The sequence below is a fragment of the Heptranchias perlo genome, chromosome 6, assembly GCF_035084215.1.
Source record: "Heptranchias perlo isolate sHepPer1 chromosome 6, sHepPer1.hap1, whole genome shotgun sequence".
Taxonomy (NCBI): domain Eukaryota; kingdom Metazoa; phylum Chordata; class Chondrichthyes; order Hexanchiformes; family Hexanchidae; genus Heptranchias; species Heptranchias perlo.
This window is the reverse complement of record NC_090330.1, coordinates 37,379,370-37,394,748: the sequence shown is the minus strand read 5'-3', so window position 1 is coordinate 37,394,748 and position 15,379 is coordinate 37,379,370. Positions and strand designations below refer to the sequence as shown.

Genomic DNA, 15,379 nt, shown 5'->3' with positions numbered 1-15,379 from the left:
GTGCAATCATCAGCGAACATCCCCATTTCTGACCTTATGATGGAGGGAAGGTCATTGCTGAAGCAGCTGAAGATGGTTGGGCGTAGGACACTGCCCTGAGGAGCTCCTGCAGCAATGTCCTGAGGCTGAGATGATTGGCCTCCAACAACCACTACCATCTTCCTTTGTGCTAGGTATGACTCCAGCCACTGGAGAGTTTTCCCCCTGATTCCCATTGACTTCAATTTTACTAGGGCTCCTTGGTGCCACATTTGGTCAAATGCTGCCTCGATGTCAAAGGCAGTCACTCTCGCTTTACCTCTGGAATTCAGCTCTTTTGTCCATGTTTGGACTGGGGCTGTAATGAGGTCTGGAGCCGAGTGGTCCTGGCGGAACCCAAACTGAGCATCGGTGTGCAGGTTATTGGTGAGTAAGTGCCACTTGATAGCACTGTTGACGACACCTTCCATCACTTTGCTGATGATGGAGAGTAGACAGATGGGGCCATAATTGGCTGGATTGGATTTGTTCTGCTTTTTGTGGACAGGATATACCTGAGCAATTTTCGACATTGTCGGGTAGATGCCAGTGTTGTAGCTGTACTTGAACAGCTTGGCTAGAGGCGCGGCTAGTTCTGGAGCACAAGTCTTCAGCACGACAGCCGGGATGTTGTCGGGGCCCATAGCCTTTGCTCTATCCAATGCACTCAGCCATTTCTTGATATCACATGGAGTGAATCGAATTGGTGGAAGATTGGCTTCTGTGATGGTGGGGATATTGGGAGTAGGCCAAGATAGATCATCCACTCGGCACTTCTGGCTGAAGGTGGTTGCAAACGCTTCAGCCTTGTCTTTTGCACTCACGTGCTGGACTCTGCCATCATTGAGGAGTGCAGCGGAGCACAGAGTGAACACATCAGAGTTTGAGCAGCGGCAGACCTGAGCGGCAGAAGACTGAGAGTGGGGATAAAAGCAGCAGCAGACCTACAACAAGAGACAACTACTGTGCAACGTCGCAGGTGAGGCAGGAGAGTCCGAGAGGTGAGCACAGTATAAAAGGAGAGACCGAGAGTGGGAAGAGAGTCTGAGAGGTGAATGCAGTGTAACTCTAAGGCAAGTCATGGCAGCAGAGCTCGCACCCGTGATATGCTCCTCCTGCACTATGTGGGAAGTCATGGACACTACCACTGTCCCTGGTGACCATGTGTGCAGGAAGTGTGTCCAGCTGCAGCTACTGGCAAACCGCATTTCGGAGCTGGAGCTGCAGGTGGATTCACTGCGGAGCATCCGCGATGCTGAAACTATCGTGGATAGCACGTTCAGTTAGGTGGTAACACCGCAGGTAAAGAGTACGCAGGCAGAAAGGAAATGGGTGACCACCAGGCAGAGTAAAAGGACTAGGCAGGTAGAGCAGGAGTCCCCTGGGGCCATCTCCCTCTCAAACAGATATCCTGCTTTGGATACTGTTGGGGGAGATGGCCTATCAGGGGAAAGCAGCAAGAGCCAAGTTCGTAGCACCATGGGTGGCTATGCTGCACAGGAGGGGAGGAAGAAGAGTGGCAGGACTATAGTGATAGGGGATTCAATTGTAAGGGGAACAGATAGGCTTTTCTGCAGCCGTAAACGTGACTCCAGGATGGTATGTTGCCTCCCTGGTGCTCGGGTCAAGGATGTCACGGAACGACTGCAGGGCATTCTGGAGGGGGAGGGTGAACAGCTCGTAGTCGTGGTCCATATCGGTACCAACAACATAGGTAAAAAAAAAGGGATGAGGTCCTGCAAGGTGAATTTAAGGAGTTAGGAGATAAATTAAAAAGCAGGACCTCAAAGGTAGTGGTCTCAGGATTACTACCAGTGCCATGTGCTAGCGAGTATAGGAACAGGAGAATAGACAGGATGAATGTGTGGCTGCGGGGATGGTGTAGGAGGGAGGGATTTAGATTCCTGGGACATTGGGACCGGTTCTGGGGAAGGTGGGACCTGTACAAGCGATTTGGGTTACACCCGAGCAGGACCGGGACCAATGTCCTCGCGGGGGTGTTTGCTAGTGCTGTTGGGGAAGGTTTAAACTGGAGTGGCAGGGGGATGGGAACCTTAGCGGGGAGTCAGAAGGGAGTAAAGTTGAGAGCAGCAAGAGAGGGGAAGACCCAGGGGAAATTTACAATACAAATAGTACAAACAGTTGTTCAAGAACAAGTGAAAGGGAAAAGCGTAGAGCAGCAGAAAGAAAGTGTACTTTAGACACTACAGATAAAGTGAAAACTAGAAGGCGTAAGGCAATTAACCCAGCATCAAAGCTGAAGGTCAGGCTAGGGTGTGTGGCCCAATTAAGAGTTCTATATACAAATGCACGGAGTATAAGGAATAACTTAAATGAACTACAGATTCAAATTCAAATTGGAGGGTATCACATGATAGCTATTACTGAGACATGGCTGCAGGATGGTCAGGATTGGGAACTAAATATACCGGGTTATAAGGTCTACAGGAGAGATAGGGAAAATGGAAGAGGGGGAGGAGTAGCCTTAGTGATTAAAGATGAAATCAATTCAATGATAAAGGAGGATATAACGAGAGGTAAGCAGCCAACAGAGACCTTATGGGTTGAATTGAGAAATAGGAAAGGATCTAAGACTATAGTGGGAGTTGTGTATAGGACCTCTGGCAGCAGCTCTGAAGTGCTAGATTGTATAAATGCAGAGATTAGACAAGAGTGTAACAAAGGCATAGTGGTCGTAATGGGGGACTTTAACCTTCACATAGATTGGGGAAAGCAGACTAGCAACTGTCAGAAAGGTAGTGAATTTCTTGAGTGTGTCCGGGATAGTTTTCCACAGCAATATGTCCAAGAGGCAACAAGGGGGCAAGCCATACTAGATTTAGTAATGAGTAATGAACCAGATTTAGTTAACAGCTTAACTGTGCGTGAACATCGATCCAAAAGCGATCATAACATGATGGAGTTCAATGTAGTGTTTGAAAGGGAAAAAAGTGAATCAGCTGCTAAGATTCTAGACTTGGGTAAGGCCGACTTCAATGGGATGAGACAGAGACTGTCCACAGTAAACTGGGCAAATCTGTTAATGGGTAAATCGACTGATGATCAGTGGGAAATGTTTGAAGAAACATTTAACGTGATACAGAACCGGTTTATACCCCTGAGGGGCAAGAACTCTACTTGCCAAAAAAAACAGCCATGGACAACTAAAGAGGTAAGGGACAGTATAAGACATAAGGAAAGGGCATACAAAAAGGCAAAAAATGGCCCAGATCCTGGCGAATGGGAAAGATACAAAGATCAACAAAGGGTCACAAAACAGATAGTAAGAACTACAAAAAGAGAGTATGAAAAGAAACTTGCAAGGGATATCAAAACCAATACGAAGAACTTTTATAGTTATATTAGGAAAAAGAGGGTGGTCAGGAGCTGTGTTGGCCCCTTAAAAACTGAAAGTGGGGATATTGTCATTGACAATGGGGAAATGGCGGACATGTTGAATAATTACTTTGCGTCAGTATTTACAGTAGAAAAAGAGGATAGCATGCCGGAAATCCCAAGAAAACTAATATTGAATCGGGGACAGGGACTCGATAAAATTAACATAAGTAAAGCAACAGTAATGAAGAAAATAATAGCACTAAAGAGTGACAAATCCCCAGGACCAGATGGTTTCCATCCCAGGGTTTTAAAGGAAGTAGGTGAGCACATTGCAGATGTCCTAACTATAATCTTTCAAAGTTCTCCAGATTCAGGAACTGTCCCTCTCGATTGGAAAATTGCACGTCACTCCGCTTTTTAAGAAAGGAGAGAGAGGGAAACCGGGGAATTATAGACCAGTTAGCCTAACATCTGTTGTTGGGAAAATGCTGGAGTCTATAATTAAGGATAGGGTGACTGAACACCTCGAGAATTTTCAGCTAATCAGAGAGAGCCAGCATGGATTTGTGAAAGGTAGGTCGTGCCTGACAAACCTGATTGAATTTTTTGAAGAGGTGACTAAAGTAGTGGAAGGGGAATGTCAATGGATGTTATTTATATGGACTTCCAGAAGGCATTTGATAAGATCCCACATAAGAGACTGTTAGCTAAGTAAGAAGCCCATGGAATCGAGGGAAAAGTACGGACTTGGTTAAGAAATTGGCTGAGCGGAAGGCGACAGAGAGTAGGGATAATGGGTAAGTACTCACATTGGCAGGATGTGACTAGTGGAGTCCCGCAGGGTTCTGTCCTGGGGCCTCAATTATTCACAATATTTATTAACGACTTAGATGAAGGCATAGAAAGTCTCATATTTAAGTTTGCCGATGACACAAAGATTGGTGGCATTGTAAGCAGTGTAGATGAAAACATAAAATTACAAAGGGATATTGATAGATTAGGTGAATGGGCAAAACTGTGGCAGATGGAATTCAATGTCGACAAATGTGAGGTCATCCACTTTGGATCAAAAAAGGATAGAACAGGGTACTTTCTAAATGGTAAAAAGTTAAAAACAGTGGATGTCCAAATGGACTTCGGGGTTCAGGTACATAGATCATTGAAGTGTCATGAACAGGTGCAGAAAATAATCAATAAGGCTAATCGAATGCTGGCCTTTATATCTAGAGGACTGGAGTACAAGGGGGCAGAAGTTATGCTGCAGCTATACAAAACCCTGGTTAGACCACACCTGGAGTACTGTGAGCAGTTCTGGGCACCGCTCCTTCGGAAGGACATATTGGCCTTGGAGGGAGTGCAACGTAGGTTTACTAGAATGATACCCGGACTTCAAGGATTAAGTTATGAGGAGAGATTACACAAATTGGGGTTGTATTCTCTGGAGTTTAGAAGGTTAAGGGGTGATCTGATCAAAGTTTATAAGATATTAAGGGGAACGGATAGGGTGGACAGAGAGAAACTATTTCCACTGGTTGGGGATTCTTGGAGTAGGGGGCACAGTCTAAAAATTAGAGCCAGACCTCTCAGGAGTGAAATTAGAAAACATTTCTACACACAAGGGGTGGTAGAAGTTTGGAACTCTCTTCCGCAAACGGCAATTGATACTAGCTCAATTGCTAAATTTAAATGTGAGATAGATAGCTTTTTGGCAACCAAAGGTATTAAGGGATATGGGCCAAAGGCAGGTATATGGAGCTAGATCACAGATCAGCCATGATCTTATCAAAGGTGGAGCAGGCACGAGGGGCTGAATGCCTACGCCTGTTCCTATGTTCCTATGGATATTCACGGAGCCTCCTCCTCCTGATAGTTGTTTAATTGTCCACCACCATTCATGACTGGATGTGGCAGGACTGCAGAGCTTTGATCTGATCCATTGGTTATGGAATCGCTATAGCATGTTGCTTCCGCTGTCTAACATGCATGTAGTCCTGTGTTGTAGCTTCACCAGGTTGGCACCTCATTTTTAGGTATGCCTGATGCTGCTCGTGGCATTCTCTTCTACAGTCCTCATTGAACCAGGGTTGATCTCCTGGCTTGTTGGTAATGTGTTCATGAGGTTACAGATTGTGCTGGAATACGATTCTGCTGCTGCTGATGGCCCAGAGCACCTCATGGATGCCCAATTTTCAGCTGCTAGATCTGTTCTGAATCTATCCCATTTAGCACGGTGATAGTGCCACACAACACGTTGGATGGTGTCCTCAGTGTGAAGACGGGACTTCGTCTCCACAAGGACTGTGCGGTGGTCACTCCTACCAATACTGTCATGGACAGACACATCTGTGACAAGTAGATTGGTGAGGACAAGGTCAAATAGGTTTTTACCTCGTGTTGGTTCGCTCACCACCTGTCACAGGCTCAGTCTGGCAGCTATGTCCTTCAGGACTCGGCCAGCTCGGTCAGTAGTGGTGCTCCCGAGCCACTCTTGGTGATGGACATTGAAGTCCCCCACCCAGAGTACATTCTGTGCCTTTGCTACCCTCATTGTTTCCTCCAAGTGTTGCTCAACATGGAGGAGGAATGATTCATCAGCTGAAGGAGGGCAGTAAGTGGTAATCAGCAGAAGGTTTCCTTGCCCATGTTTGACTTGATGCCATGAGATTTCATGGGGTCCGGAGTCAATGTCCTGACTCCCCAAATCCTTTCCACCATCTACAAGGCACAAGTCAGGAGTGTGATGGAATACTCGCCACTTGCCTGGATGAGTGCAGCTCCAACAACACTCAACAAGTTTGACACCATCCAGGACAAAGCAGCCCACTTGATTGGCACCCCATTCACCACCCTAAATGTTCACTCACTTCACCACCGGCGCACCGTGGCTGCAGTGTGTACCATCTACAGGATGCACTGCAGCAACTCGCCAAGGCTTCTTCGACAGCACCTCTCAAACCCGCGACCTCTACCACCTAGAAGGACAAGGGCAGCAGGCACATGGGAACAACACCACCTGCACGTTCCCCTCTAAGTCACATACCATCCCAACTTGGAAATATATCGTCGTTCCTTCATCGTCGCTGGGTCAAATTCCTGGAACTCCCTACCTAACAGCAGTATGGGAGAACCTTCACCACACGGAACTGCAGCGGTTCAAGAAGGTGGCTCATCACCACCTTCTCAACATCAATTAGGGATGGGCAATAAATGCCGGCCTTGCCAGCGATGCCCACATCCCATGAACGAATGAAAAAAAATGTCCAGGTTGATGAACTCAGAAGCCCTATGGAATATGGCATCCGTGACTTGATGAATGCAGACCCTCGCAGCATTCTGGGTGATGTTGCACATGTCACCGGTGCCTGCCTGAAATGACCCGCATGCATAACATTTGAGGGCTGTGGTTACCTTCATGGCCACTGACAAGGCCCTGCAGGAAGTAGAACGTGGCTGAAGGTCCTCGTAACATTTGACTGAGGCAGCCGATTGCCTCCTTACTAAGCATAGCATTCTTACACACAGGTCTTCTGATATCAGCATAGTATTCTTACACACAGGTCTTCTGATATCAGCTCGAAAGATGGCCTCTCCCTGCACACTCTCTGGGGTGGGTAATTGTTCCTCCTGATGAGCCTATGGGCATGGCACCTGGCTCTTCTTTGTTGTGCCCTGCGTCAGCCTTCCACTCTGTACAGTAGGTACATAAACAGTGCAATCCCAAGTGGAAAAGGCTTTTTTTCCCCATTTTTTTTATCACACAGGCCTCTTTAAGCTTTCAGGGCTCTTGATGTCACATACATGTGAAAAATAATTGAAAAATTCTGACACCCTGCTCTCACAGACATTTTGTACAAATCTCTGACAGCTAAAAGTCTCCCTCCGGCTGAATTCTGGCTTAATTAAATATGTGCAAAATTCAAATGGTGGCAAGATAGGCTCCTTGTGTCAGTTCAGACAAGCCTTAACTTTTTCTGGCAAGTTTAGTACGTACTTAAGGAATCAGTGCAGCAACTTCATGCTCTTCCATTCATTTGAATGGAGAGCCAGCCAGCGAGATGTCATTCCCTTGAAGCTTACGGAGGAGCAGGGCATCTGGTAGAGCAGCTTCCGGATTTCCACATTTAACTGCGCATGTGCACTCGCCGGCAGTTGCTCTACCATTTGAGCTGAAATAACGGTGAGCGCTGTTAGGCTTACTGTTATTTTCGCAGCAGTCTGACCCAATGTTTTATTCTTCATTTCATGGGTACGTTACTGAAAGCTTACTTAGATATCAAGGCTGGAATAGATACTCTTAAAGATATGGGGAGTTCGCACTCTCCCATCAGAGTGATATAAAATATGAGAGGTAGAAAAAACACAAAAGTGTAACAGTAGGCATAAATTGAAAAGTCACTAATCTGTTTCTGATGCAAGTTAAAAACCCGAGGGATAGCCTGTGGCACTGAAGCACCAAAGCACAAGGTCATAGACTGGAGGAACACAAGCTCAATCGCCACTATGGTGAATTCCCAATCTCAGCCATGCGGCACAGGGAATCACCAAGTGGATGCCAGACATTTGCCTGTAGAAAGGAGCAAAAACTCACAGAGGAAGTTGTCAGTGGAGCAGTTCCATGGATCTTCCAGTGGACAGCTAAGATCAGTACAGACATTGGAGCAAGTAGACTGGCTGCCCTTTTGGACACAACTGGCCGGTGTATAGGAAAGACCAGATCAAGAGGAGAGAAAATGGGCCTTAAAAAAAGAGGAATATGTAACCCAATAAAGGAGAATCCGATGTAGACTATCCTCTTATGCCCACCAATGAATTTGTTAATTTAGTTTCTCTTGGATTGTTGCTCACCTTGTAGTGGAATAAGAAAATCCCAAAGAAGAGGCTGTAAAGGTCCGCAGTCAGGATGGCAAGGTTGACCGAGGTGGCATTGCTGAGCTTTATCACAACTGGTAGGAAGCTATACCATCCAAACATGCAAACAGCAAATGCAGTGAATAATAACACTGTAAGAAAAAGAGGAGATGGATCAAAATAAATATATGTTCAAATGTAATCTTGAAACTGTGATAAAAATACCTAATGCAGTCAGACTAGATCCTATCATTTAGCAGTTTTTGATACATTCTTTTCCTATTTTCTTGTTCTCCTCCCTCATTTCGAAACAACCATAATTGGTTCTCTTATTAGCACGTTAGCGAGAGTCTATGTAACCATCATAGTTTCTATCAGATGAGCTATTCAATGGCTCAAATTGAGACTGATTGAATATTATACTCGTCTTTACTCTGGCAAAATACCCCTCTGCTGGCCTTGCTGGGAACACATGAAATATGTTAGGGTCCATTATTACAAATCATATCAGAAATTCAGCTGTGATTTTAGACCATTAATAGTCGGAAAATCATGGGCAATGTGCTCTGAATTTCTGATATTATCAATAGAAAGGGCTCATAAAATTACCCCTGTTATGCACTACATTTGCCAACTTAAAACAATGCCTTTAGGTTGCCTTGTATTAATTTTCCAGTCGTTGTCCCCATTACTAATGCACCGAATGAAGCATTGAGATCAATCGCTGCATTTTTACTTTCAAGGTACCCGGTGTTCTATTCATTTTATGTTATATTCCAGACGATTGTAGTTTTCTTCTGTTACAAGTTTAGGGTCTGATCTGGACACCTTCTCGGGTTCAAAGGCAGAGCTCGCTCCTCCAAGAGGTTTGAGCATCTTACTATTATGGATATTGACACACACTGTCCTATATCTACTTGTACGATAGCGTAACCCGAGATATAACAATAGTATGCAGGGAATACAATATACTAAATTGAGGTGAAGCAGCGATTTATTTGTACTTCTTTCAATTTAGTACACTGTATTCGCTGCTCACAATGTGGTCTCCTCTACACTAGGGAGACCAAATGCAGATTGGGTGGTCGCTTTGCTGAACACCTCCGCTCAGTCCGCAAGCGCGACCCTGACCTGCCGGGTTGCTTGCATTTTACTTCCCCGTTCCACTCCCACTCTGACCTCTCTGACCTTGGCCTCTTACACTGTTCCAATGAAGCTCAACGGAAGCTCGAGGAACAGCACTTCATCTTTCGATCAGGCACTTTACAACCTTCCGGACTCAACATTGATTTCAATAACTTCAGTTCATAACCACTGCTCCCATTTTTTCAGACAGCAAGTCCTGGTAATGGTTCTAATGTTGCCATTAGCAGCTCCTCTAAACCTATCTTTTATTTCTTTATTTGTCCCATTACCACCCTCCTTGCCTTGCACCATCATCCCTTTTAACATGTAATCACTCCTATCAAAGACCTTTTAACATGATCACCCTATCAAAGACCTTCCCCTTTGTTCTTTCCTCCCCTCCCCTTCCTCCCCCCACCCCGCCAACAACCTTTCCCTAGGTCTGTACTTGCTTAAAAACTGTTTAATCTTCAACTTCTTCTAGTTCTGACAAAGTGTAATCGACATGAAACGTTAACTCTATTTCTTTCTCCACGGATGCTGCCTGACATGCTGAGTATTTGCAGCATTTTATGTTTTTATTTCAGATTTCCAGCATCTGCAGTATTTTGCTTTTGATTTAGTCACTTCCCTGAAACAGGAGCCAATCTTTTCGAGAAAAATCAATCACAGGCATGTGACAACTATCAGGTAGAAGGCAAAAAGTGAATGAAGGACTTACATTCTCTTTAATTGTGGAACTGGATCAAGAAGCAGCTCAGTTCTATCAACTGAGGCAGCCAGTTCTTTGAAATCTGCCCATTCTGTACTGTGCAGTAGACTCAAACCAAAAACAAATTGCACTTCTGAAATTCATGGTTCAAGACTGTATTCTGGCTGCTGGACCTCCCTAATGACTGGGAAAATTCTGTATAAGCCAGTGATGGAAAAATCACATCATTGACCTTTTTTGGCAGGTGAAAGTTCTCAGATTGATGGCTGCTAGAAAATATGAATGCCTTTGCCTCCAGTGGTTGCATCTACATTTGCTGCCGAGGGCACTGCTCTACCTGGAGCTGCCAGCAGAAGCCATTCCTTTAATGGGTCTTGGCACTTAGGAAAGCAGCAGCACCTCTTACAGAGCTGCTGCCAAAGTTGGGATTGATATATTGTAAAAGGAGCATAAGAGACCCTCCCATCTCTCCAAAGAGGCAAGAATTGTTTACAAGTAGAAATTCAGAGCCACCTAAAAAAATTGTAAAAATGTAAGGCTCTTATTTTGATTTATTTATACATTTTCTTAATGGACTCTCATTTTGTGAAATGTTTTAAAGCAAAACCAGAAATTGCATGTATTAATGATTAAAGTAAATTATTTGTTGCAACAAATGTTCAGTATTTCCTTAGAAACAGCAATTTCAGTGCCTCAGCCTCTTAGTGCAAAATTTGGATAACAGGGCAGTAAATCTTGCTTTACAAATTCATAGGATTTGTTGTGATTATGACATTTATTATTTTATTCGTTCATGGGATGTGGGCATCGTTGGCGAGGCCAGCATTTATTGCCCATCCCTAATTGCACTTGAGAAGGTGGTGGCGAGCCGCCTTCTTGAACCGCTGCAGTCCGTGTGGTGAAGGTTCTCCCACAGTGCTGTTCGATAGGGAGTTCCAGGATGTTGACCCAGCGATGATGAAGGAACGGCGATATATTTCCAAGTCGGGATGGTGTGTGACTTGGAGGGAACATGCAGGTGGTGTTATTCCCATGTGCCTGCTGCTCTTGTCCTTCTAGGTGGTAGAGGTCGGGGTTTGGGAGGTGCTGTCGAAGAAGCCTTGGCGAGTTGCTGCAGTGCATCCTGTAGATGGTACACACTGCAGCCACTGTGCGCCGGTGGTGGAGGGATTGAATGTTTAGGGTGGTGGATGGGGTGCCAATCAAGCAGACTGCTTTGTCCTGGATGGTGTCGAGCTTCTTGAGTGTTGTTGGAGCTTCACTCATCCAGGCAAGTGGAGAGTATTCCATCATGCTCCTGACTTGTGCCTTGTAGATGGTGGAAAGGCTTTGGGGAGTCAGGAGGTGAGTCACTCGCCGCAGAATACCCAGCCTCTGACCTGCTCTTGTAGCCACAGTATTTATATGGCTGGTCCAGTTGAGTTTCTGGTCAATGGTGACCCTCAGGATGTTGATGGTGGGGGATTCGGCGATGGTAATGCCGTTGAATGTCAAGGGGAGGTGGTTAGACTCTCTCTTGTTGGAGATGGTCATTGCCTGGTACTTGTCTGGTGCAAATGTTACTTGCCACTTATCAGCCCAAGCCTGGATGTTGTCCAGGTCTTGCTGCATGTGGGCACGGACAGCTTCATTATCTGAGGGGTTGCGAATGGAACTGAACACTGTGCAATCATCAGCAAACATCCCCATTTCCGACCTTATGATGGAGGGAAGGTCATTGATGAAGCAGCTGAAGATGGTTGGGCCTAGGACACTGCCCTGAGGAACTCCTGCAGCAATGTCCCGGGGCTGAGATGATTGGCCTCCAACAACCACTACCATCTTCCTTTGTGCTAGGTATGACTCCAGCCACTGGAGTGTTTTCCCCCTGATTCCCATTGACTTCAATTTTACTGGGGCTCCTTGGTGCCACACTCAGTCAAATGCATTATGGCAGGAGAAGCAATGGTGTCCTTGGCTGCAGCTTTACATTATAATTCCATTTTGCAGCAACACATGCCGCCAACTCTGGGCAAAGGATTTTTTTGGTGAGCAAGCTATTGAAGTAGAAAATAAAATGAATACAGGGTAGAGTTCTCCTTCAACTGTTGAGCTGCTCAGTACGTACGCATCAGTTGCGGACAGTGTTAGTCTGGGCTGTGATCTCCCTTGTTGTCAACTAACCTACTGCAACCCACTGCCTAAGCTTGCATTACTCCCACTTGTGTGAAGTACTTGAGGGCTGTCATGGCCGCATGAAACTGTACAACAGCATGATTTCGCACCTTCAGGAGAGGAGGGGAGAATATTAGAAGAAAACAACAGAGGTGATGAGAAATTATAATGGGGAATAAGGAAATGGCAGAGACGTTAAAGAAATATTTTGTATCTGCCTAATGAGCGCGTCTAATGAGAATGAGGAACTTAAAGTAATTAAAAGATTAGTAAAGAAAAAGTACTGGAGAAATTAAAGGGACTAAAAGGCAACAAATCCCCTGGACCTGTTGGCCTACATCCTAGGGTTTTAAAAGAGGTGGCTACAGAAATAGTGGATGCATTGGTTTTGATCTTCCAGAATTCCCTAGATTCTAGAATGGTCCCAGTGGATTGGAAGGTAGCAAATGTAACCCCACTGTTCAAGAAAGGAGGGAGAGAGAAAACAGGGAACGATAGGCCAGTTAGTCTGACATCAGAAGTAGGGAAAATGCTAGAATCTATTATTAAGAACATAGCAACAGAGCACTTAGAAAATCAAATTATGATTAGGCAGAGTCAACATGGTTTTATGAAAGGGAAATCATGTTTCACAAATCTATTAGAATTTTTGAGGGTGTAACTAGCAGGGTAGATAAGGGAGAACCAATGGATGTAGTATATTTGGATTTTCGAAAGGCATTTGACAAGGTGCCACACAAGAGATTGTTACACAAGATTAGGGATCATGGGATTGGGGGTAATATATTAGCATGGATTGAGGATTGGTTAATGGACAGAAAACAAAGAGTAGGAATAAATGGGTCATTTTCAGGTTGGCAGGTTGTAAATATTGGGGTGCTGCAAGGATCAGTGCTTGGTCCTCAGCTATTTACAATATATATCAATGACTTAGATGAGGGGACTGAGTGTAACGTATCCAAGTTTGCTGATGATACAAAGCTAGGTGGGAAAGTAAGCTGTGAGGAGGACGCAAAGAGGCTGCAAAGGAATATAGACAGGTTAAGTGAGTGGGCGAGATGGTGGCAGGTGGAATATAATGTGGGGAAATGTAAAATTATCCACTTTGGTAGGAAGAATAGAAAAGCAGAATATTTTTTAAAAGGTGCAAGACTAAGAAATGTTGGTAGTCAGAGGGATTTGGGTGCACAAATCACAAAATGTTAACATGCAGGTACAGCAAGCACATTAGGAAGGCAAATGGTATGTTAGCCTTTATTGCAAGGGGGTTGGAGTATAAGAGTAAGAAGGTCTTGCTGCAATTATATAGGGCTCTGGTGAAACCACACCTGGAGTACTGTGTACAGTTTTGGTCTCCTTACCTAAGGAAGGATATACTTGCCTCAGAGGAGGTGCAACGAAGGTTCGCTAGGTTGATTCTTGGGATAAGAGTGTTGTCCTCTGTGAAGAGATTGTGTAGAATGGGCCTATATTCTCTGGAGTTTAGAAGAATGAGAGGTGATCTCATTGAAACATATAAAATTCTTAGAGCGCTTTACAGGGTAGATGTGAGAAGCTGTTTCCCCTGGCTGGAGAGTCTAGAACTAAGGGACATAGTCTCAAGATAGGGGGTCGGCTGTTTAGGACCGAAATGAGGAAACATTTCTTCACTCAGAGGGTTGTGAATATTTGGAATTCTCTACCCCAGAGGGCTGTGGATGCTCAGTCGTTGAATGTATTCAAGACTGAGATCGATATATTTTTGGACACTCAGGGAATCAAGGAATCTGGGGATAGGGTGGGAAAATGGAGTTAAGGCAGATGATCAGCCATGATCTTATTGAATGGCGGAGCAGGCTCGAGGAGCTGTATGGCCTACTCCTATGCCTATTTCTCTTGTTCTTAAAAAAAAATTGACTGCTGCTATCTTGAAACACCGGCATCAAAATTTCACAATTTTATCCATTTAAATTAGTGGATTTCAATAGAGATGAACAGAAAAGAGTGAATCCTCTTTTTTTCTAGACTATGTTCATAGTGTAAACCATAAAATGAGCAACATACAGTTCAGTGGAAATATTCAGATGATACATATTCTCACGAATGAGAGCTTACCAACTTGCCAGTTCCATTTAATGTTTGCAATTGCATTATGTTCCAGAATGCCTCTACAACAGAAAAAAAATGAAAGGCTTGATTTTTAAAAGTAATACCAAGGGTACAAGACCATTCATAGCACTTTATTTTCACAAGACAAATCTCTTTCTTTTTCTCTCTTTTCCTCTCCCGCCACTTTCTTTGTCTTTATTTTTCAATTTTGCTTCCATGTGTGGTAAAAATAACATGTAATTACAATTTTAAAGTAATTTATGAATGTCCTATAATTTTATCTGGTACACTTTAGCATATGTTGTCGACACTTATATACCCACACACTATATTTTCCTGAAATATGCTATCAAAAATTAACCTTGGTCCTACTGTATTAATTGTAATGCTATATAATTACATGACTAATATCACTCTTCTTAGTTACTCAATTACCTACATCATTCAGAACAATTCTCATCTCCTTAACAGCATAATTAAATAACCCAAACCTAAGTCAGCAGTGTGAACCTTAACCACCTCCATTATGTAATAATACTTATATATTTGAATTGCTTGTGCAGAGCTGTCACAATGAAGGAAATGTTAAGAGTGACATTTACAATTGGCAAGAGTGACACACATTGCAAACCCATTCAAAGATACGGAGCAATGCTTATTTTTCAGGCTAACTTACAACAAGTAGGTTACATTTTTAAAACCACTCCAAAGGCGTGGTTCTTAACCAGGACTACTTTATGTTATTACTAAACCTAATTGAATTGGAATAAATTGATTCAGATTCTGACTAGACACCATTTGTAGTTTTCTCGATTGTGATTAATGACCTGGTCTACATTACAAGATCCCATAGCTCTCTTAAGGAAACAGGTTTTCTCTTAGATACCTAATAATAAATGGCAAACAGAGGTTATACACTACTGAATAGCAGAATTACATAGAATTACATAGAATGCATAGCACAGAAACAGGCCATTCAGCCCAACAGGTCTATGCCGCTGTTTATGCGTCACATGAGCTTCCTCCCAACCTTCTTCATCTAACCCCATCAACATATCCTTCTATTCCTTTCTCCCTCATGTATTTATCTAGCTT

At 44.0% G+C, this 15,379-nt stretch overlaps 1 protein-coding gene across 4 annotated transcripts in view; it reads right to left on the bottom strand.

The window, feature by feature from the left end:
• Positions 1–15,379, bottom strand: part of LOC137322911 (solute carrier family 35 member F2-like) — a 46,060-nt gene that overhangs the window by 15,350 nt on the left and 15,331 nt on the right. For all 4 annotated transcript variants that reach the window (XM_067986135.1, XM_067986132.1, XM_067986133.1 and 1 more), the window contains 2 exons: positions 14,291–14,343; positions 8,203–8,357 (listed from right to left, as the gene is read on the bottom strand). In XM_067986135.1, the coding sequence (XP_067842236.1) occupies positions 8,203–8,357; positions 14,291–14,343 (208 nt within the window). The remainder of the gene's footprint in view (positions 1–8,202; positions 8,358–14,290; positions 14,344–15,379) is intronic.